General features: G+C 39.7%; 1 protein-coding gene across 2 annotated transcripts; it reads right to left on the reverse strand.

Moving 5' to 3' along the window:
- Positions 1-3,244: 3,244 nt before the first annotated feature.
- Hacd1 (3-hydroxyacyl-CoA dehydratase 1) lies at positions 3,245-23,708 on the reverse strand. Of its 2 annotated transcripts, none has more exons than XM_048367777.1 (7): positions 23,443-23,708; positions 13,131-13,248; positions 12,982-13,000; positions 12,816-12,904; positions 9,161-9,282; positions 4,521-4,699; positions 3,245-3,432 (listed from the first exon to the last, which is right to left on the reverse strand). In XM_048367777.1, exons 1-7 carry the CDS (start codon positions 23,580-23,582, stop codon positions 3,350-3,352), a joined length of 750 nt encoding a protein of 249 aa, XP_048223734.1. In that variant the 5' UTR covers positions 23,583-23,708; the 3' UTR covers positions 3,245-3,349. The 2 variants fall into 2 exon arrangements, with proteins under 2 accessions (XP_048223734.1, XP_048223733.1); XM_048367776.1 differs by lacking the exon at positions 23,443-23,708 and adding an exon at positions 14,881-14,998.
- Positions 23,709-23,965: the final 257 nt, after the last annotated feature.

Genomic DNA, 23,965 nt, shown 5'->3' on the forward strand with positions numbered 1-23,965 from the left:
TCTTTAAAAAAGTCAACTCTTAAAACATCAAGGTTGGGATGGGAATATGGCCTAGTGGTAAAGTGCTCGCCTTGTATACATGAAGCCCTGAGTTTGACTCCTCAGCACATATATAGAAAAAGCCGGAAGTGGTGCTGTGGCTCAAGTGGTAGAGTGCTAGCCTTGAGCAAAAAGAAGCCAGGGACAGTGCTCACGCCCTGAGTTCAAGACCCAAGACTGGTAAAAAACAAAACAACAAACAAAAAAATAAAGGTTAGTTACCAACACTAGGAGATAGGACAAATCAGTGTATGGGGCAAAGCATGTAACTAAATCTAATTAAGAAGAAACAGCTACAAAAGGTATTGTGGGCCCTTATGCAAAACAATTGTCCTGTAATTATTGAAAAAGGTCAAAATCATGGAAGATAAAGGAAAGAACTAAGAAATTAGTACAACAGAAAGAGAGTACAGAGGGGCTGAGCCGAGTAGCAGAGTGGTTGTTAGCATGTTTAAAGGCCCTGGATTCCACCCTTAGCCACACAAAATGGAGAGGAAGGAGAAAGGAAGGGGCGGGGGAAGGAGGGAGATTCTTCAGATGAGAAAATGACTTCCTTATGTTTTATCCTGCTTCTTTTCTGTAAGTTATAACTGTCAGGGTTATATTCACATCAAATTAATATATCCAAAATAACTTTAAAAACTTGTAATAGAAGCTCTGATGTTATGAAAAACTAAAAACAGCCAGAACTTTTTAGTGAATGTCACCTGCTAAAAATCACAAGTTGCTAAGAATGGGTTTCTTGATATACATTTTTCAAATGTCACTGTCTACAAGACTGAATTCAAGCTCTATTTGATCTAACCCCCAACTCATATACCAAAAGTAACGGTGACAGGGTGAAATAAAAAAGGAGATAGGGTCTCAAGAAACAGTGCAAAGGAATTTCAAACACTTTCTCTTTTTAAAAATTGAACTACCATTTAGCAGGGTTTTTTTTTCTACACAACAGTTTAGAACTGGTGAATATACTACAGAATATATTGAACTAAAGAAATGTAAAGGTGAGATAGGAATCACATATCAATATGTAGGTCATCAAATAGTTCAATAATTTTAAGAGAGTAAAAAGTATTATAGCTGTTTGGGGGGAAAGTAAAAGTTAAATTAGTGTAAATTTTAGGAATATGGCTTAAAACATCTTTCACAAGATAGGTTTTTGTTTTGTTTCATTTGTTTTTTGCCAGACCTGAGGCTTGAACTCAGGGCCTAGGTGCTGTCCCTGAGCTTCTTTGTGCTCAAGGCTAGCACTCTACCACTTAATCCACAGAGCCACTTCTGACTTTTGCTGAGTAGTTTATTAGAGACAAGCATTTCATGGATTTCCTGCCTGGGCTGGCTTTGAACCATGATCCTCAGATTTCAGCCTCCTGAGTAGCAAGGATTACAGGTATGTGCCACCAGCACCTGGCTCAATAGGTATTTTAATGAGATAAATATGTGAATTTCTTATATCAAAGGGGCAGGGGAACTCACTGAAAAATTCTTCCATATAATAATTCAATATGACACTGATACAATACAATAGTGTAAGAATGCAACAAATACCAGCACTTTGAGAATTAGCAACCTAATATATATTCTTCATTAAAAACATTCATCTGCAGAAGAAACATGAAAATATATAACAACAAAAATAGCACCTTTACAGATTCAAGTTATTGGAAATGAGTTTGCAAAACTGTTCTGAACTCCCAATCTCTACATGAAAAGAAAGGAGATAACATAAAAGCAACTTGAAACATTCCATGTTACATGTTGATTGGACACATAAAGTACCCAACATTTGAAGCCAAAAGTATACCAAGATACCAACAGTAGGCAAAAAGTTTCTTTTCGGTTGAAATCACACTTATTCACTCTAAACTCAGCCAGTAAACCAGCATACCGGTACAGCTACCTAAGAATTAAAGCAATAATAAAGCATGTTCAGTGAATCTTTTGTGTGTGTCAGCAATAGGACTTGAACTCAAAGCCTTACTCACTTGCTTGGCTTTTCACTCAAATCTGGTGCTCAACCATTTGAGCTGCAACTCCACTTCCAGCTTTTTGGTAGTCAGGAGATCAAAGTCTCATAAACTTTCCTGTATGGGCTGGCTTCGAACTAGGATCCTCAGCTCTCAGCCTCCTGAGTAGTTGGAATTACAGGCATAAGTCACCAGCATCCAGTTCAATGTATTTTTTTTTTAATTAAGCATGAAGACAGAAACGCTATTAAGACTTTTTGTTATTTGATATAGAATAAAATGAGAGCTGGGGGCATGGCTCAAGTGGCAGAGTGCCTGTCTAGCAAGTGCAAGACCCTGAGTTCAATCTTCATTACAGAATAATAATAATAGTAGGTAGTAGTAGTAGTAGTAATAAGTCTACATTGGATCATACTTGGAAACTTTTAGTTATGTAAATGCCACAGAGGAATATGATGACATGATTAATAATTCCATTTCTCAACCAGAAGTCTATTATAATCAGACATAATTACTTACTTTTACCAATAAGCAAAATCGATTTTTTTCTTCCTCTAACTTCTTAAAACCTTTGGAGAGAAAAGGTTGTCACTGAGTGGTTAATCCAAACAATAAATGTGCTTAGTAAATATTTTTAGTGGCCTACAAATACTTTCAAAGCATAGTTTTCTGGGGCTGGGAATATAGCTCAGGTTCTATCCCCAGCAACGCTAAAAATAAAGAAATGAAAAAAAAAGAATATTCTCCAATTGTTACATCTACTTAAATATTGTTTTATAAGTTGCTATTTTATATCAAAAGTCTTATTAGAGAAAATTATCTTCACACTACCAAAAATTGTTATTAAACACAAATGTGGCATAATAACTTGAAAAGGCAAATTGTGGGTTTCAATACATGATTAGTAAATTGTTACCAGCTTTATTTCCTTCCATTTGTAAATATCACATAAATGTTAATGGCAGGTATCATAATGTTATATTATTAAACTTATCTTTGTGTATTGGTTTTAAAAGCCTTTAGTATATGCTGCCAAAAAAATCAGTAAAACAAAAGCTTTTTTCCCACATAATACACCCAATTATTTGCTAAATGATCAACTACCTCAGAATCACTAAGATTTACAGTTGATATATATATATGTATATATATATAAAATAGACTTGACACAATGTTGAAGACAAACATTGGCAAACACTATGTTTCTCACGTGATATTTTAATCAACAATACAACCCATGGTATTTCATGAAATGGTTTATTCTTATTAAAAGTTGGACTCAAGTGATCTGGTTATTCTGGAAGAAAAAAAAAAAAGCACCGCACTGTATGCACAGGAATCCATCAATCATCCTTTTCTACAAACACCTCTCCATGAAGCAGCTTCCTTCTCTGGCGTAACATATGAAAGTAGAGTTGTGGAAACACTGAAATGGAAAAAGAAACCAAAGAAAGATATGTGAATCAATCACGCATGCTTGAAATCTGTCCACTATACTGTATTAGTACCCCTCTAATAGTTACAAGAGCTCAGTGAGCGTACTCATGGATATTCCCCATAATATATATCTAATTTGGGGTGTTTCTTTTGGCTTTTTTAAAGCAAACTTAAATACCTTCATGAAGACCTGATTGGCCATGTCTGAATTTAGAACTCAATCATGCTTTCAAGTTCTGCCTCAAAACCTGACACCGAATCAGTTAGTTGGTGGAAGGGCAAGGGGCAAGAATTTTCTAAGTCTAGTTGTATTTTGGAAGAGTTTCACAGCTGGAGGTCGGGAGGCCTGGTCTTCTGTACACCTCCTTTTCAATGAAATACTTTACAGTATGTCACTGTAGCTGTTAAAGTTCTACAAACTTTCCTTACTCCTTCCCCAAATGACTTCAGGGTTTCTAATTGTCTTGAAAAGGATGAATAACAACTTCATTTGGCTCTCCTATTTCCTGAACATGGCTACCAAAATTTGACCTAAAAATATAGTTCTATCAGCACTTAAATGAAATGAGGAGGGTTTAAGTGGGGATGATGCTTTATTGAAAATGCTTCAAGAAGAGCAGCCTTATTGTTTTTCAAGTACATACAGCAACATCAAAGAGTTTAAAAAACATTTCTAGAAGACTTTTCCACATATCTGTAATCAGAACAGAACGATCTAGCATTCTCTTAGGCAGACTGTTCCCACTCAGATATGTAACTCAAAATACAAGCAATTTGGAGACAACTTAGCAAATGGTTTCCTTTTCATTATTTTTTAAATAAATGCACCACATTAAGCAAAGGCAATCACATGTGTATTAGTTTACTCACCTTTTTGCTTACAAACCATAGAAAGTGTTCACACACCTTCAATTATTAAATTATAAACAAAGATGAGCTTAAATGGAAATTTTAATGTGCTTGAAAGCAATTATTTCAAATTATTTCTCCTATCTTGTAACATTAGATTATAATACCTTAAAAAAAAAAGAACTTGCCCATCATCTTAGGTCAAAGTGTGCGTAAATACATACTTACATGGTATATATGAGGCCATGGTTATAAGAAGGAAATAATAATAGTCAAAAGAGACATTGTATTTGTTAGGAAGTCTTATGGAAAACATTCCTGATTTTTTCACATATGGCAAGGCAGCATAAATTGTAAGAAGTTCACCAGCAACTCCAACAGGATATAAGATGATAAAAAAGTTATATCTGGAAGAAGAAGGAAAAAAATTCAGAGAATGATGTGTTCTGGAATGTTTATTAGATTTTATATTGATAATCATCTTTCCTACTATTCCTAGAAATTCTCCTTTCTGTTTATATTTACAATAACCTAACACAAGATTAATTTTTCTGCTTTAATCATTTCCTAATCAATTATCATCCTGTTTTCTAATAGCAGTTTCCCTTCTCAATGGAAAGATCTAAATAAAATTAGAAGTCAATTTATTCTACGGAGCTACTTTTAGACATTTAAAAATGTGTATGTAGCTTCTTGTTTGGTTTGAAATGAAGTTTTTCTGTGTTGTTCAAATTGGTCTGAAACTTGTGGCCCAAAGAAAACCTGCTTCCGCTTCCTCAGTAGCTGGGATTGTAGAAGTGTGCCAACATGCCTGGCTATACAGTTTGTTGTTGTTGTTTGTAAGTATTAGATAGGTAGCTTTTCTTGGCACGTGCAATCATGACTGCTCTTCCCCCGACCCCTGGCAACTAGTCACTTACTGATCAAATACTGTCTTTGAAAAGACTGCATCTGATCTCATTTTATATCAAAAATTTGAAATGACCAAAGCAGTTATTTTTCAGAAGTGTTTGGAAAACTGTTTGTGGCCACTAATTAAAAGTAGTTCTTATAGCAGAAAACAGATGAGGCATGAGTCACATTTAATGAGTATTGTCTAAACTTGCTTTCATGTCAAAACAAGTGAAGGATCTTACAATAAGAGCTTGTTAAAAATTGAGCCAAGAAAGTGCTACTCAAAAATCCCAAATCACCATTTGGGATTCATTGGGATTCTGACAAGTTCTCTAAATGCAGAATAAGCAAGGCATCCTGATAAGGAACACCTTGCCCCCAATGGGAAGAGCCTAAAGGATCTGAGGCCATGATAGGACTCCATTAAAATAAACCATTCGTATCAGTTGTTAAATAACAGTTGCCATAAAAAACGAAGGAGAACTGTTCTTTTTAATTGAAAGGGGGATCAAATTAATCTGCATTTTCTTTAATCCTGTGGTTGGCATGAAGAAATATCTACAAAGAGAAGTCCGATCAGTCAGCTGAAGAGGATTGGAGACAACTTAAAAGATCAAGAGAATCCCATGTACCCCTGCGACATGGGATAGGGTGGAGAGAAGGGCAGAATCATTTGCTAAACAGATTAATGGCTAGAGAACAAAGAAAAAAAAAAGCCCTTTACTCTTCTTGTTTATCATCTCCCTGCTCTAGCTCTCACCAGCCCTTTGGAAATTACCAGTCCTTTGGAAATCTTGTATATCATTTTCATATCACAATTTCTAAAATTGTACATAAGTAAATATTTCACATTCTCATTTGAAATAAAATACCCAAACTGATAAGATCTGTTTTCCCGCCCTGTAGAGGAAGCATCTACAGCATTTTAATTCATGTGACATTCAAATACTTTTTAATAATATTGGGAGTTTGTTTGTTACTTTTTGTCATTCATGGGGCTTGAACACTGGGCCTAAGAGCTGTCTCTGAGCTTTTTTGCTCAAGGCTAGTGCTCTACCACTTTGAGAAACAGCTCCACTTTTAGTTTTCTAGTTTCTAGTTTTGGGTTAATTGGAGATAGGAGTCTTATAGACTTTCTGGCTGGGGCTAGCTTCGAACCTGGAGATTACAGGTGTGAGCCACCAGCACACAGCTAATACTACTACTTTTTAAGAGAAAAAAAATTACCGCAAGAATAAACTACTTTAAAGCCTTAAAGACAGTGAAAAGTTCTAATTAAATGGAAACGAATAATATAATTAATTTGGCCTTGCTTTCATTTTACAAAGGTCTCATGCGACCATCCAAGATCTCAGGGCTGCAACGGGAGATTTGTCTATCTGTAGTTCACATTTAGAGAGATAGGGGCATCCTTGAAGACTCTCAATTATTACTTAAAATTCTTCAGAAGAAATGTGCTTTTGAAATTAAAATGAAAAACAATATGACAATATGACCCATTATTACAATTGTCTTAACTGTGGTCTTTTCGGGAACACTTACAACATATTCATAGAATCAAAAGGACTCAACTCATGACCTTATGCCAAACTACTTAAAAATAAGAAGCCATTTCTAATGTGATGTTTTATTTCATAACAATAGCTTCCACATTTGAACTTAAAAATGCATAGTCCTTTAGGTTATTTAATGAAGTTGAAAAATATATTCTGGCAGCTAGGATTTTTAAGGTGTTTTCAGTACAAATCATCATTGTGATTATGATTAAGTGACTTGTATTATGCTAACACATACATTTCAGTGTGGGAAGGTTTTATGTAACACCTTATAGCACATCAAAGCAATTGGCAAATGATTTCAAAACAGAAAATTCAAACAAGCAATGGCAGTTTTGTACTTTTCTAGACAATCAAAACATGCAAACACATCCTCAAATGCAGAGAGACAATGTATTGAAGATTAACATGCCAGATCTACGGAAAATGTACAGTGTATGGTCTGTTATCTTATTCGAACAAATTCTGTAAATAAACACACAAAAGGAGACTATGTCCTGGGTTAGTATTTTTAAAGATGTCAGATTGCCTGAAAACCAGCCTGCAAAATGGTATTGGCATGTATTCAAACATATGCAAAAATGGTAATATCTGAAAAGGCCTGTATTTTCAGCTTTAAAAATTAAACCCACCAAACACACATATGATAGTGTGATGCTATTATGAAAGACAATATCTCAGCTCTTGACAAATAATACATTTCAAAGCCTTTGAGAATGTCTAGAAGAGAGCTAGAAAATATTTCGAAAGTCTGAGAAAACTTTGACACAACTAAAAGTGATACCCTTATAGAAAGATGATAATTTTAAAGTATTTTCCTTCCTTTTGATTTACTTATGTAGTATACTTTATTATATTTGAGCATTATAATGCATGAATTGAAAAAGAAGTCACTACAAAAGAAAGTGTTAGGCTTTTAACATATCAGATCTAAAACAAGCCTCAAACTAGCTAATTAAGAATATATTAATAGGGGCTGGGAATATGGCAAGAGTGCTTGCCTCGCATACATGAAGCCCTGGGTTTGATTCCCCAGCACCACATATATAGAAAATGGCCAGAAGTAGTGCTGTGGCTCAAGTGGCAGAGCAAAGAGAAGCCAGGGACAGTGCTCGCTGAGTCCAAGGCCCAAGACTGGCAAAAAAAAAAAAAAAAGAAGAAGAATATATTAACATAGTATCAGTGCTTTAAAAAACAAATATCAATACAGCATTGTTTATAATATCTCAAAAAATTAATGACCTAAATTCTATCAACAGAGAAGTGATTCAATTATACTATAAGGTAGTATGCAGCTTCAGATTATTAGAGAATTAAAATATACTAGATAGATACAGATATAGATATAGATCTCACTCTATAAAGAAGATATAGGAACAAAGGTACTATTACTCTATTTAGATTTAAATAATTCACATTTGTGTTTTTTATATTTTTATGATGAAAAGGCCCAGATGGGTAAATACCATACTGTTTGTCCCTCCAGAGATAATAGAATCTATGACCTTCCTGTGTTTATTCTACATACTGCTGTCAGAGCCTTCTGTAATGAAAATGTATTTCTTCTGTAGTTTAACAAGTACTTAAGAATATACTTTTTACCCCTTTCTACCTACAAATATGAGACATGCACCTTATACTTACTAGACTAAAAAAATTGCCTGTGTGTTTGTCTTCAGAGGATGTAGCTGTATTTTTGTTTGGTGCATACCTGCATCTCAGGTATGAGGCAGTCAAGTATTACATGTCATATGTTAATGCTATGATAAATACAACAAACAAAACAGAATGAGCAAGTCTATGCAGACTTGTGATTTGTAAATATCAGCAAATATCTATAAATATCAGTTATTCAAATAATTCACACTTTACAAAGAACAGTAGTATTTTTTTTGCTTTAAAAGATTATTGTTATAGGATAGATACATTTGGAACCCTTAAAATATAAAATGGTGCGTGTTTCAAATAATACAATTATGTGTGATTTTTTGGAATACCTATGCTACTTAGAGCAAAATTTAAAAAGAAATTAGGATTCAAAATGGCATTGTTTCTGTAAGAAACTAAAAAACTGTGAGTGCTAGATTAAATATTAATGTAAACCAATAACACAAATTGACATCTTTTAGTACCGTTCATTTAATACAATATAGTGCATTCAAAAAAATCTACCATTTCTGAGGTTATCTAAGGATATGATTAGTTTTGTATTCACTCTAAAGTATATTAAGGTGATTCATCTCTGATCATCATTAAAATTAAGCTTTTAGAATATAAGTTCTAACATTACTAGAATAACTGAAATTGCCATTTCTAGCATTGTGGAGTTACAGTACTGTTTTAATGGTCTGGGGTTAGCTAGCACACAAAATCAGCAGGCAGAGGACAGAAAGAAACCAAAGGACAAGACATCACCACCTGGCCCATTTAATGAAGTATGGCAAATGGTCGAGGAGACTGAATGTGTAGAAGGAATAGCGTGTTATCTCAGTCACGGTCCAGGAGACCAGGAAAAGCACCACACTCTCCTCATTCTGGACCTGCAGAAATTACAGAGAAATCCACAGTTGGCTGTACAAACTTCAACTTGTTTTTGTCTTTTTCAGGGAGATAGTATTTTTTTTAACTAGCTCTTGTCGTTTGTCATCATGGAATGCTCAGATTAGACAAATTTTCCATACAGGAAACTTACTAAGGTAGTCACCATTTTGGAATTACTTATAACAAGGTAGTTCAATATGCCTTATGGACAGTAATGTTCAACTAGTGACTGCTTTTGCTTCATTCCAGGCAGTAATTTCATTATCTCAGGACAATATCATTCCTTGGGAAGCCAGATTAGAAATAGTCTGACTCTTTAAGTTTTTACTTTTTTGTGATGCTAGGCCTCAAACCCAGTGTCTTTCTAATACTAGGCAACTGCTTTGCCACTGAGCTACATCCCAGCTCCAACTCACCAGCAGTCATTCAATCATACCGACTCTTATCTCTGATGCTACAAATTCTAATCTGCCCACCATGCGTCTTTGTCCCCATTACTACTGTTTTCACTCAGGGCCTAATTATTTCTTAAGTTTCTTCTCTCTTTATTCTTCTCATGGATGAAGGTTTTCTCTTAAAAAACCAAAGCTGACAGGATCAGTTAAATCTTAAGACTTAAAAGTTCACTGGTCACCCCATTGCTTAACAGGATAAAACGATAATCCTGACATCTGAGCTCGATATTCAAAGTCCCTTATAACCTGAGCTCAGAAATCTCTCCGGCTTCATCTCTAATCCCCAACCCTCCTACCTACTTCTCACCACACTTGCTGTTATTTCCTCAAATAGACTTGGAACTTTTGTTTTCATGTATGTGAGTATTCCTAATTAGAACATCACTCCCTGATTGTTTCCCATAGGGAACTTTTTCCCCTCATCTCTAAATATCCATCTGAAAGATCACACACTCTAGAAAACTTTCCTAAGGTGAACGTTTGAATATGAAATATGCCCCGACAGATTCATGTGCTGAATATCTCCAGCTGGTGGCACTATTGGGAAAGGTGGTAGACACCTTAGGAGGTGGGGCCTAGCTAGAAGAATTAGGTGACCTGAGGCAAGAGTTTGAATGTGATACCTGGTCCCTGCTCCCTTCCTCTCTCTGCTTCCTGTCCACACACGAGTTGGGCAGCCTCTGCCCACAGCTTCCCTCACCATGATATTCTACCGTCCCACAGCCCCAGAATCCACAGAGCCAAGCGCGGTAAACAGAAATCTCTGAAACTGAGCAGATTTTCTGTCATGGTGATGCAAAGGCTAGCTAAGTTCATTTCCCAAAATTGTCTCACCTTCCTGGTTCTCACAGTACTTCCAATATGTGTTAAAACACTGCCTGATTTATATTCTTTTTTTTTTCCTGGTTAATTCTTGAACATCTGTCAGAATATGTTTGGGAAAGCCTTCTATCACTCTAAAACAGACTAAACCCCAAGAATACATTGAAATGCCTATGGGGCTCTTCTTTCAAAGCACTGAACATGAATATAATTAAATAAGCATGTGTGTAACTATCTATTTAGATTCTCTTTCTGTTACTGGCTCCACAAGGTGGGAATCATGTTATATCATTAACAGTATATTAGCTGCACAATTAGTAACTGACTCATAATCAACACTTGGATAACTGCCCCCAATATCCAGTTTGGTGGCAGTTGGGATTGTCTTATTCACTGTTGCAAACCCAGAAATAATCACAAGGCCAGACACAGAGAATGTATCCAATAAGTAAGGCTGAATTAATTAAGGAGTGGTTGATAGATGCTAGTGGAATACAGTTCTCAGATAAAAGGAAATCATAATACTAAGAGACAGATCCTGTGAAAGATAAAAAGAACAGAAGGTTCTCTTCTTTTATGGATATTTTTTATTATTCTTATGTAGTTGCACACAGGAGTTTCAATTCAACATGTCAGTTTGTGAGTACAATGCATCCTTTCATAATTCTCCCATCTCTCTCAACCTCACCTATCTCCTCAATTTTCCTAGGTTGTTTTTTTTTTTGTCTCTGGGTGACTCGTTGTCTTTGTGTCTCTCTAGCTAATGTGGGGGTCTCCTGTCTTTGTCTTTCTTCTCCACCATTCTTCAGATTCCTTGTGGTCCTGTCTTGACTGTTCCATTCTCCTACTGCCTAGAAGAGTCTTCCTTCTACACTGTTAATATTGCACTGCTGCTTTTAAGCAATCTTAATACAGTCTGGCTCCCTGCGAGGCAAGTGCTTATTACTATCTGGTGAGGGACCAGGTGGATCGAGGAAGTTGGGTGAAAGATCCTAGTCAAGAGGGCTAAAGTGTAGACTAGTAAAAGGGCAGAAGGTCAGCGATCTGTCCCCAGGCAGACAGGAGGCCAGGGAGGCTCTGGGGAAGCAGAGAGGAGGTTGGGTGTCAGCCTCAAAGCACAGAGGAGACAAAAAAAGGCGTCTGAGGAACGGAAAGGAGGCCAGACATCTGTCCTCAAGTGGACAGGAGAGTATAAGGCAGTCAAAAAGGTCAGAAGGGCTGAGCTGGGAAATATTTCTGACATGGCTTTAAAAGGTCCAGCATTTTCACAGAGTCTACGTGGTATTTGTTTTGTCTACCAGGTTTAAACCACTAATTAGATTGAATAATTAGGCCTCCTATCATACCTATGTAAATGATAAGTGTCATTTTCCCTAAGTTTCTCAACTCTAACTTCTTAAAATGATTTTCAATTGACAAATTAAAACTGTATACATTTATGGTACACATCCTGATGTGTTGAAATATGGATGAATTAGTGGAATGGCTAATTGAAGCTGATTTGCACATGCATTGTCTTCTCGTTTATTTGTGCTGAGGACATTTCAAATCTACTCTTGTTATCCATTTTCAACTATATGTTACATTTTATTAACTACAGTCACCATGTTGTACTTAGTCCTTTCATCTGAGATTTTCTGGAGTTTTTTTTGTTCTTTTTTTAAAAAAAGATGATAGACAAGTTTACTCAAAAGGAATATGCAGAGAAAAGGAGACATGACCTACATGCGGCATGAGGAAGACAGCGCTTAAGCCCATCTCTGCCATGCTAGCCATCTTCTGCTTTGGTATTCTTTCAGTGAAAAGTCTAACTTTTGGTCTTTCTGGTCAGATCTACAGAATTACATTTACTTCTTGCCAGTTTTACAATACTGAGTGCTAAATAAATACATGGGGGTGGGGAGTGAGTTCCCTATATCAAGAAGTTCAATTATATAATCAAGTTTTTTTGATAACAAAAAAAACTTCAGTAGGAAACTTTCTGTTAGCTATCAAGTAGAAGATGAATGTTAATTTCAAAAGTCAGAACACACAGGAAAAGAGTACATTGAGAGTGTAAGATGACAATATTTGTTCATTTTTTTAATTCAAAGTCAGTCTACTGCAGCAATATGTTAATGTACCATGATAAATGAATTCGAGCCCACATGCAAAATGCCCAACTGTTCTGCTTCCTGAACTAGACAAATCACTTAGGCCCCTCCCTCTTAAAACGGATTCTGCAGGCTCAAGTAGACAGTATGTGCACCACTCACCGGCTTTACACTATGAGTGACGAGCCACACCATGAAGATTCTGGAACTTACTTGGACTCCAGTTACAAGCACAGACGTAGGAACAATACCTTGAAGAGAAAAACAAGTCAACTATTGCCATAAAGGCCATGTGTGATAACAATATAAAATAAAAGCAAGTACGTACCAATTAAACAGTGGGCTATCTGTAAGCAAAAAAAAAATAATTGCCAGTCAATGCTATATCACAGTGGTATACTGCTCAACAACAACAACAAAAAAGAAATTTTCAAATACATCATATAACATACAAAAAAAAAAAGATGAGAAACTTACCTCAAGCAAGGCAAAGGTTTGGAAAAACTTAAGTGTCTTCTGAATACTTTTATATAAACCTCTGTGTGTTCCTTTTTCCATATAAAAGCGTACCATGGCAATAGCGAGAACCAACCACCTAGAGAAAATAGAAGTACTTTACAGAGTTCTGGCAGAATTAATCTATGCAGGTGTTGATGGCAGCATTCTTTACCATAGCTTAGAGATGGAATCAACCCAGGTGTCTGTGAATGACAGGACAGACGCATGTGAATGGAATGCCATTTGGCTTTAACAGGATATAAACTCCGAGGCACTGGACTGTAGGTTTTGCTTCTATGAGAGCAATCAAATGCAGGGAGAGCCAGAAGAAAGGTGGTTCCCAGAGGCTGGGGGTGAGAGGGATGGACACAGATGATGGACAACAGGGAATTGGTGTTTAATAGTGCAGAGTTTCAGCTTTGCAAGACGAACTAGGCAGAGGGACAGCGATATGGATGCATAATGATGTGAAATGTCCTTCCTGCTGCTGACTTGTATCTTAACGAAGGTTGAGATGGTAAAGGTTCTGTGTATTTTATCCCAATGCTTAAAAGTCATTGAGCTTCCAGAAAACACAGTCTTGCAATTTATTTATCATAAGATGTATGTTCTGTTGTACTAAGTTTACTTATTTCATTTGAAAAAGCCCGCAAAATGCTCAAGGCCAGTGGCTTATCCCTGTGACACTAGCTACTCAGGAGATGGAGTGGGCAAAAATGTTTGTGAGACCATCCCCCCCCCATCCCTTGTCTCAACCAACTATGGAGGAAAGCGTGAACAGGAAGATCATGGTCCAGGCCAATCAAGGTAAAAATCAAGACTCTTTCTTAAAAATAATGGAGCCAAAGGGCTAGGGATAGTACTACTTCCTCTTCTCTCCACAAGACAACAGTAAAAAAAAAAAAAAAAATGAAAAGACAAATGACATTTTTTTTGCTCAAGGCTAGCATTCTACCACTTGAGCCACAGCACCACTTCTGGCTTTTTCTGTATATGTGGTGCTGAGGAATCCAACCCAGGGCTTAATGTATGTTAGGCACTAGGCCACATTCCCAGCCCTACAAATGGTATTTTTTTTTTTTTTTGCCAGTCCTGGGCCTTGGACTCAGGGCCTGAGCACTGTCCCTGGCTTCCTTTTGCTCAAGGCTAGCACTCTGCCACTTGAGCCACAGCGCCACTTCTGGCCGTTTTCTGTGTATGTGGTGCTGGGGAATCGAACCCAGGGCCTCATGTATACGAGGCAAGCTCTCTTTCCACTAGGCCATAACCCCAGCCCCTACAAATGGTATTTTTATACCAACTCTCCAGTGAGAAGTATATACAACATACCAAAAAAAAAAAAAAAAAAACGGGGCTGGGGATATAGCCTAGTGGCAAGAGTGCCTGCCTCGGATACACAAGGCCCTAGGTTCGATTCCCCAGCACCACATATACAGAAAACGGCCAGAAGCGGCGCTGTGGCTCAAGTGGCAGAGTGCTAGCCTTGAGCGGGAAGAAGCCAGGGACAGTGCTCAGGCCCTGAGTCCAAGGCCCAGGACTGGCAAAAAAAAAAAAAAAAAAAAAAAAAAAAAAAAAAAAACAGCCCATTACAGACAAAAACAAAGTCCAGGTAAATTTGGTTCCAGCAAATAAACTGACTTGCTAAATTAGATTATCATACAACATGTAATAATTATATAAGGGTATCTTGAGAAGAAACTATGAAAAGCTGGGCACTGGTATCTCACACCTGTAATCCTAGCCACTCAGGGGGCTGCTGAGATCTGAGAATCAAGATTTGAAGCTTGGCTGGTAGATAAATGTGCAAGATTCTTTACCCCAGTGAACCATGAAACTGCTGGAACGGAGCTCTGGTAATGGTAAAATGCCAACTGTGACTGAAAAAGTCAAGAGGGAGTGTGAGACTCTTATAGTTCACCCCCCAGTACTGACACAAAAAAACAAACCTATCAAAAGCTGTATCTGTATACATGCATGTACTTTGTGTAAAATATTTACTTTTTGAAAGGAAAAAGTAAAATGCATCTACCTTTGCTTTCAACTTAAATTTCTTTATGAAATATGAACTCTATCCTATGAATCAACAGTACTTAAAATCTAGGGCACACTGTGGACAGCAGCTTCCTCATATCTGCTGGTTGTTCTTCCTGGAATCACCAAGGAGATGTGATTTTCCCCCATTTCCCTTGCAATGGCAAAAGTAAACTGAAGGTCATAAAATCACCTATAGCTTTTCTATAGCCTGAATGATACATCCATCGAAATGAGCAGCTACCCCAGGTTTTAGGATCAGAGATCACCAAAGTATCTGTTTACATAGAGTTATGTTTCTATTACTATATACAGTTTTAACCTTTTTTTTTTTTTAACCTCAACAGCCTACTATGGGTAGTAGGCTACAGCTTAGGAGGAGTTTTGAAAGAAAAAAAGAAAACCTACTGACAGGATATAGGAAAATACTGAAAACAGGCAGCTGTTTAGAACAATGTCAAAATCATCTGGGGCCCTTTTTACTCCAAGACTTTAGACTTGTTAACACCCAGTGAGGTAAAAGCAACGGCCTGGTTATGACACAGGACGACAAGTCAGGTACTGTCAGAAACCATTCAAGATGCGTGAAACACCGAAGTATGGATGAAAACAAACCAAGGTAAGTGTACTTCCAGATTGCTTTCTATGTTGCAGACACCGCTATGCATTAACATTGACTCCTCAGGGTAACCCTATGAGAAATTATTTAATTCTATTGCTTAGGAGACAGACTCACAAGTAGACATAGCCAACACTGAGCTCCTGCTCTAAGGCATCCACAATCATTATGCATACTTAAATTACAAATACATTCTACAGGTTCTAGGCCCAGTCTACACTCAACTATTTTAACTGATAGTAGTTGAAGGCTACTTTTTCAGATGAGACAGTAGGACATCGAGTCTCAGAGGAGGCTAATGGTGGAGAGGGCTGAAATAAAGACTGCGTTCTCTGCACCTCAGTCTTGTTCTCTGTCCTCCATGCTACAGCTTTCCTGGATTCTGCTCAGCCTCATGTGAGAACCAACACTGAATTCGGACCTGGGCTAACCCTTGAGTGCTAATGTGGATAGTGTTTTAGGTACTTTCCAGGAGTGTGATGTGAAACTCTGATCTTCAACTCCTAGTCCCTATGCCCTTAGTAAGAAAACAAAAAGTGAGCTGGGAATGTGGCTTAGTGGTAAAGCACTTGCCTAGGATGCATGAAGCCCTGGGTTCAATTCCTCAGTACCACATAAACAGAAAAAGACAGAAATGGAGCTGTGGCTTGTGTCAAGTGGTAGAGGGCCAGCCTTGAACAACAACAAAAAAATCTCAGATACAGTGCCCAGGCTGAGTTCAAATCTGAGGACTGGAAAACACAGAAGGGGGGAGGAAAAAGAGAGAAGGAAAGACAGTGAGAGAGAGAGAGAGAGAGAGAGAGAGAGAGTGCTTTTTAACAAAAAGAAAGAAAATGCCTTCTTTTCCTTTTCCATATATTTGTCTTTAGGCAAAAATCACATTAAAGGAACAAGATTAATTTGAGTGAGAACTATTATCAGAAGAACGATCCCATCAAAGGATTCATTTCAATGTCATTTTTAAATATAAATTTGGGGGTAGCACTTTACAAAAAGCCACAGACTGCAATATTTCAAGTCTTACCGTTGTCCCTAGGTGGCAGTATTGGATCAAGTATTGCAGCCTTACACCCCAATCAGTACAGTTCAAAACAACTTTAAAACACTCTGGGGCTCACAGGGACCCAGAAAGTATCTATTCTAATCTCACCTGGTGTTCAGTAAGTAGGGTGATGACCTATCTACCTGACTGTAGAGATGTTCACTTCCTAAAGCCAGCATCACAGTGTCCATTGAGTCTATAAAGGCCCCACATTTACCTAATGTTGGGCTTCATCTGTCAGTTTACTGGTTGTGGTAAAATAAATAATATTCCAAAAGAAATGGGTATTTCTCATACTAAGAATTATCTGGGGTTTTCTGTTCTGGCTTTTAAATATGCTAGGTCTATTAATTACATGAATTCATTCAGTCCTTGATTAAATGGGTTGTCTGTGGGATGATAAAAAAGAAATAACTAGAAAGACGTTTTCTATCTGTAGATGGCTCCTTGCTTACGTGCTTCACTCTTCACTGACTCATTTGGCTATTCATCTTTCAAGTTCAACATTTATTAAGGCAAATACTAACCTAGTCAGGCTGGGAATATGGCCTAGTGGTAGAGTGCTCGCCTGGCATGCATGAAGCCCTGGGTTCGGTCCCTCAGCATCATGTATATAGAAAAAGCCAGAAGTGGCACTGTGGCTCAAGTGGTAGGGTGCTAGCCTTGAGCAAAAAGAAGCCGGGGCAGTGCTCAGACCCTGAGTTCAAGCCTTAGGACTGACAAAAATCAAAACAAAACTAAAATACTTACCTAGTTACTATGGAAAGAATTAGAGAAAAATCATGTGATAGTATTTGCCACAGGGATGTCTTAAATTAGTAAGCGAAGGTAAAAGAACAGTGCTCTAACAAGAACCATGTCATAATTTACAAAACGCAAGATTTCCGCCATTGCAGTTACAACAACCCAGAAAAACCTCATCTTTTCTTGCTAGCTGTCTTCTGTTATTTCTTTTTCTCCTGAAGGCTGAAAGTTTCTTAGCCATACCTGTATCTCCTTTTTAAAAAAAAAAAATAATTTCAACCCAGCCTTTTAATTATAATTTCAAATGTATACAAAGTTATAGAGAATAACATAATAATCCTGGTCCACGTGCTCAGCACCCAACATCAACACTTATCATCTAGTGGTTCATCTTGTTTCTGCCAGGGCTCCCATCCCCCAATCATTTTTATCAAACCCAGTTATCTATGATTCACAAAGGTTTCATTATGTACCACTATGATGATTTTTTTTTTACAAGAAAAACTTTAATCCAATTGGTAGTGTAAGGGGAGGCACAGAAATGGAGGGAGAATGGGCAAACAAATGCAGTGATGATACTCACTGGACACTGTTGAAAATGAACTCTACAACCTGTAGGTAAGAATGGGAAGGCAAAACTGGGAGAGAGCAAGGGGAAGGGGGATACTGTTCAACAAGAAATGTATTCTTTACCTGATTTATATCACTGTAACCCCTCTGTACATCACCTTTACAATAACAATAAGAAATTGAGAAAATAAAACACCCCCAATATTTATTGAAATGAACACTAGGAAATGGAAAAAAAAAACCTATAAAACCACTATTCTGTGTAAAAAGAAAAAGTAACTTCTTATTTACCATGAAACAAGAAGGCAAAGTACACATTTTCAGAATCATTTCATAATTTTTACATCATGATTTAAGTGGGATCCACAGGCTGTAATTGCTTGGCATGGCTAGTTATGTACTGAATGTATACGTTTTCCCCTCAACCCTCTTTTCCTCCCTCCATCTCTTCTTCCTTCTCTTTTGCAAGTTTTCCAATCAATACTGGGGTAGTTCTTCCTGCAGTTACCCTCCATCTGAATTTTGATAATTGGACACTCACATGCCAATGACCATGTTCTATTTCCTATATTTCAGTAAGTTGGTAGTTAATTCTAGAGGGTTGCTCAGATTCATGGTAAAAGAACAGTGCTAAATCTATACACACTATCTACCCTCAGCAGGAAAATGCATATAAAAGATAGGGCTAGGGGCTGGGGATATAGCCTAGTGGCAAGAGTGCCTGCCTCGGATACACGAGGCCCTAGGTTCGATTCCCCAGCACCACATATACAGAAAACGGCCAGAAGCGGCGCTGTGGCTCAAGTGGCAGAGTGCTAGCCTTGAGCGGGAAGAAGCCAGGGACAGTGCTCAGGCCCTGAGTCCAAGGCCCAGGACTGGCCAAAAAAAAAAAAGATAGGGCTACTGTGTCACACTTGAGAAACAAATGTTAGATTCCTTGCTCTGTTAAGTCTTACTGCCTATACTACCAATGCATCCTAAACCATCTTCCTTTTTGCAAGAAGTGCCAGTTTAAAATCAGGAGGTAAGAAGTGTCATTTTTAAACACTGATTGTGCACCAGGGAGTTCTTTGGGGGGGGGGGGGTGGTCTCTTGTCTATCTATGATCTCTCAATTCCATGTAATAATCTAGAAAAATTGTTATTCTAGTTTTACAGATGAGAAAAATTAAGGGCCAGAGAGGTTAATATGTATAAGATGAATCAGCTTCAAAGAGTGAAACAAAACTAGGTGTGGTGGTCCATGCCTATAAATCCCAGCTTCTCAGGTGGTAGAGACTGGGAGGATCTCAGGTAGAGGCCAGCCAGGATAAAAAAAAAGTTAGTGAGACACCATCACAACCAACAAACTGTGGACGTGGTGGTATGCACCTATCGTCCCAGCTACCCAGAAGGCATGAACAAGCCAGCCAGGACAAAAACATGAGAGCTCACTCCCAAAAACAAGGAAAGCAAAATCAGCTGAGAGAGTGGTTCAAGTGGTAGAGAGTTTGCCTAGCAAATATCACACCAAGTTCACAACCTCAGTACCTAGAAAGAGAGAAAGAATGAAACAAATGAAACAAACTCTTTAATTAACACCTTCCTGTAGTGATTATGCTTTTGAATCCACACATCAGCAAGTCTCCCAAGGCCCAGTGCAATGCCAGGGCTAACTGCCCACCTTCACTTTAGGTGTTACTGTCTAACAAGTTCACAACTCTACCCTAACTCCTGCTGTCTCCCAACCATGCCCCCAAAGGCCTACTCATGCTTCAAAGCTCAGTTTCAATGCTATGGTCATGGTCTCCATCACAAAGCTTTCTCTGATTCCCTGTCTGACCCCTTTGTCTGAAGACACGCCTCCTTGTCTTTTACTGCAATTGCTGTGCATATATCAATGTCTCCAGGATTGATTTCTTCAAAAGTAGACATGGAAAGTGCCCTTTACTTGACCCATGACAACACAATGAGACTGTAGACCCGAGTGTTTGGTGAGAAAGGGGACAGGGGTGGGAATGCTACTTGCTTCCCTAGTCAGGAACATATTGTGAGAAAGTGCTATAGGATCCTAACATACTTTTATTGTTGTTGTTTTTTTTTTCCAGAGCTGAGGACTGAACTGGGGGCCTTGCACTCGCCAGACAGGTGCTCTTCCGCTGAGCTAAATCCCCAGCCCTGGATCCTCACAAACTTGAAGGGTGTAATTCTACTCAGAACTTATCCAAGGTCACCAACTCCACAGAAAATGTAAAAGCAAAATGTCCTAAGAATCATGATCTAATGTGACTGCTCACTAACTCTATCCAGCCATATAGAATCATTAAAGTGTAATTATAAAAACAATACAGGTATATTCAATAGACTGTTGGGTAGAAATACAGGAATATAAGGATAAGGTTCCATTCACTCATGCATTCAGTATATATTTGAGTACTTCCTAGGGCTTACATTTTAACAGGAGTGACAGACAAAAAAAAAAACCAATGAATTAGTAAAATGCATAGTACAAGAAAATGCAGAAAAATAAGCAGAAGAGATAAAGACGGTCTTTATGTCAATGAAGATACCCACATAGAGCCTGAAGATTGAGGCTGGGGTCAAAACTTGCAGATTCTAGACACACATGAAAGATACTGGGGGAAAATGAAAAGTGATGCTAGATGTACAGAATGAGACAAGTTTCCTTTCATCTTTATGTAAACATATACTCCTTAAATACTACTGTATCATTTTTGTATTACTACAAAATAAAAATAAGAACTCCAAAATCCTGCTGAAAAATAATAAGCAAAATAAGTTACATGAAAAAGAATTTCTCTCACTTCTTGTTCTGCTACACCATTAAAGGCATGCTTTTGTCCCAATTTTATCACCACAACTTCTCAATTCACTGCTCTTAACATATCCCCTAATTCAGCAAGGAGAAATGCATCCCGTGGCTATTTCTAGAATCTGTCTCACTTGAAATGTTTGCTCTCTGCATATGCAAATTCTATTTCTTCTTCAACACCTCTGGAAACCTCTGCCAAGATGGATTATTCCATACCACGACCTCTTTCTTATGAAAAGCACAGGAGCCTTCTCAATAGAGGCAGAGAGACAGCTAAATTCAGGCAGGATACACACTAGTTTGATAGAGAATAGAAAGAACAGGAATGCTGTGGGAGAAAGCATTTAATTCTGTACCAGATGAGGCAGGAGACCTCACAAACTTCAAATACTGTCTTGATTAGAAGTCCAGGGAAGGAGGACATTATGGGAAAAGTGAACAGTCTGAGCAAAGATGGAGAGCACTGAGCACAGAAGAGTGAGACAGATTTCAAATGCAAGAAAACCAGGATGGGAATCCAGGGCCTGCAATCCTGGCTACTCAGAAAGCTGAGATCTGAGAATCATGGTTCAAAGCCAACCTGGGCAGGAAAGTCCATAGACCTCTTTTCTCCAATTAACCACCCCACAGTAGGAAGCAGAGCTATGGTACAAGTAGTAGAGTGCTTGAGTGAGAAAGCTAAGGGACAGTGCCGAAGTCCAGCCCCCCAGTACTGGTACACAGACAGGGAAGGGGGCAGGAAAAAGAAACTTTGGCTGGGGAATTAGAAGCAGTGTGGCCTTGAGTGACAGATGGCCTAAAACTCTTATAGTGGAGGTAATCACTAAAGGGTTTTTCTTTTTGTGAGGGTGTTTTTTGTTTGTTTTTTACTGTTTTCTTTTTTTCAATGAAGGATTTAGGTTATGATTGTAATTGTGTAGTGATTTTCAGTTTTGAAATAGGAACTTGTGTCTTCAAAATGGAGAGCTGACTGGAAAGAGAAGTGATAACCAGGCAATTAACACATGACAGGTGTTCAGAAAGTGTGTATTAATTGGATAAGACTCAGTGGAGACACAAGTCTTTCCACCTCTGCTGTGTCTACAGGCAGCAGTGCATGGTGGGAATGGAATTGTTTCCCAATTGCTCTAAATATGTTCGTTTTTTTCTCCTTCCAAGAATTTAAAATTTAGGAACACAGATAGATGAAGTTGTAAAGCTCTGGAGTCTGAGAGTTAGGGTGGAAATCCACTTACTTACTGGTGATCGCCAGCCAGTGACTCAACCTCTTGGTGCCTTGTTACTGATACAAAATCTAATCATGTAGACTGCTAAAGACAAGATATATCTTGGACGGATGGAAGGAAGGAAGGAAGGAAGGAAGGAGAAGGGGAGGAGAGGGAAGGGAAGGGAAGGGAAGGGAAGGGAAGGGAAGGGAAGGGAAGGGAAGGGAAGGGAAAGGAAAGGAAAGGAAAGGAAAGGAAAGGAAAGGAAAGGAAAGGAAAGGAAAGGAAAGGAAAGGAAAGGAAAGGAAAGGAAAGGAAAGGAAAGGAAAGGAAAGGAAAGGAAGAAGGGGAAAGAAATGAGACAATCTCTGGCACACAGGAAATCCTCAACAACAAAAACATCCACCTTCCTATATTCAATATTCAACATCATAAGGCACATCACATAGGTTCAATACCATACTCAAAGATTTGATAGCTGTCAGTCACGTTTTTTTCCTTCAGCCCTGGAGAAAGTTTAAACCAATAAGTGCTTCCTCACACGTATATAGGGTAGGATAATTCCTCGTGTGATATTGGGGGAGCTGGGGGAGGGGAGTTTCAAGGTAGTTAGGCCCTGGAAGAGCTTTTCTTCTCCCCAGGTTGGTGAGGAGCGGTGGACACACCAGCGGCTCTGACAGCACTCTGAAGAGCGGTGGTCACTGTGTAACCCCCCCCGACTTCCAAATCCTATCAAACCAGAAGTAAAAGCACCCAAGGTTGGGGAGGGGGAGGGGGGGATCTGGAAAAGAACCCGAAGCCACATAAAGATGCGGGCCAGGCAGCGACTTTACAAAACTTTCCCAAGTAAGAACTCATAACCCGCATTATAATTTCTAGTTAAGAAAGTTCCCGGGCGATCTGCAGCCGAGGAAAGGTGTTCTCCGAGCGGACACCGGGAAAGCTGGCCGTGGACAAGTCCGGGATCCAGTCCCGGGGTGCGGGGACCCGGGCGGGCCGCCTCCTCCCCCGCGGGTCGGCCCCGCATTCCTGCCCCGGTCTATACTTAACCTCCGGGCCCCGCGCCCCGCGGCCGCCGCGCACGCCGTGCACCGTATTAGGCCATGCCCGGCGCGCGGCTGCCCCCCCCCCCCGCCCTTCCCCCGCGCCCCCAGCGCCGAATGTCGGGGGCCCCGGCCCCCCACAGGAGAAGATCGCGGCTCGGGGAGAAGCCGAGCGCGGGAGGGGGCCCTCCCCGGGACTCGGGGACCTCCCCCGGGGCGCGCGTACCCCGCGGTCATGGCGATGTTGTAGAAGGTGAGCCAAGCGGTGGCCGCGAAGCCCGGGCGCCTCCTCTTGCCCGTGGCCTCCTTCTCCTCGCCGGCCTCCGAGGCGCCACCGTTGGTGCCGTCGTCGTCGCTGGACGCCATGGTGGCCCCGCACCCGGGGGTCGCGGCCGACAGGGGCAGGGGGCTGGAAGGGGGTCCGGCCGAGCGCAAGGCTGAAGCGCCGCCGGCCGCCTCGGTCCAGCGCCCCAGGTGCCGCGCGCCGGGGTCCTCGTAGCCGCCCGCCCCGGCCGCCCGCCCGCAGGACGCCCCGCCCCCGGCCCCGCCCGGCTCGAACGATCGCCACGCGAGGGGGCGGAGGGACGCGGGGCCCCGGGCCCGGGCCGCGGCTCCTGCCGGGGGGAGGTGGAGGGACAACTTTTCTTCCTAGAGAGGCGCCCCCGTGGTGTCCCGAGTCCGGGCCACGTTGCGCCTAGCCGCCCCACCCCCCCCCACCCCACGCGGTGCACCTGCCCCGGCCCGGCCCG

The sequence above is a fragment of the Perognathus longimembris genome, chromosome 18, assembly GCF_023159225.1.
Source record: "Perognathus longimembris pacificus isolate PPM17 chromosome 18, ASM2315922v1, whole genome shotgun sequence".
Classification (NCBI taxonomy): Eukaryota; Metazoa; Chordata; class Mammalia; order Rodentia; family Heteromyidae; genus Perognathus; species Perognathus longimembris.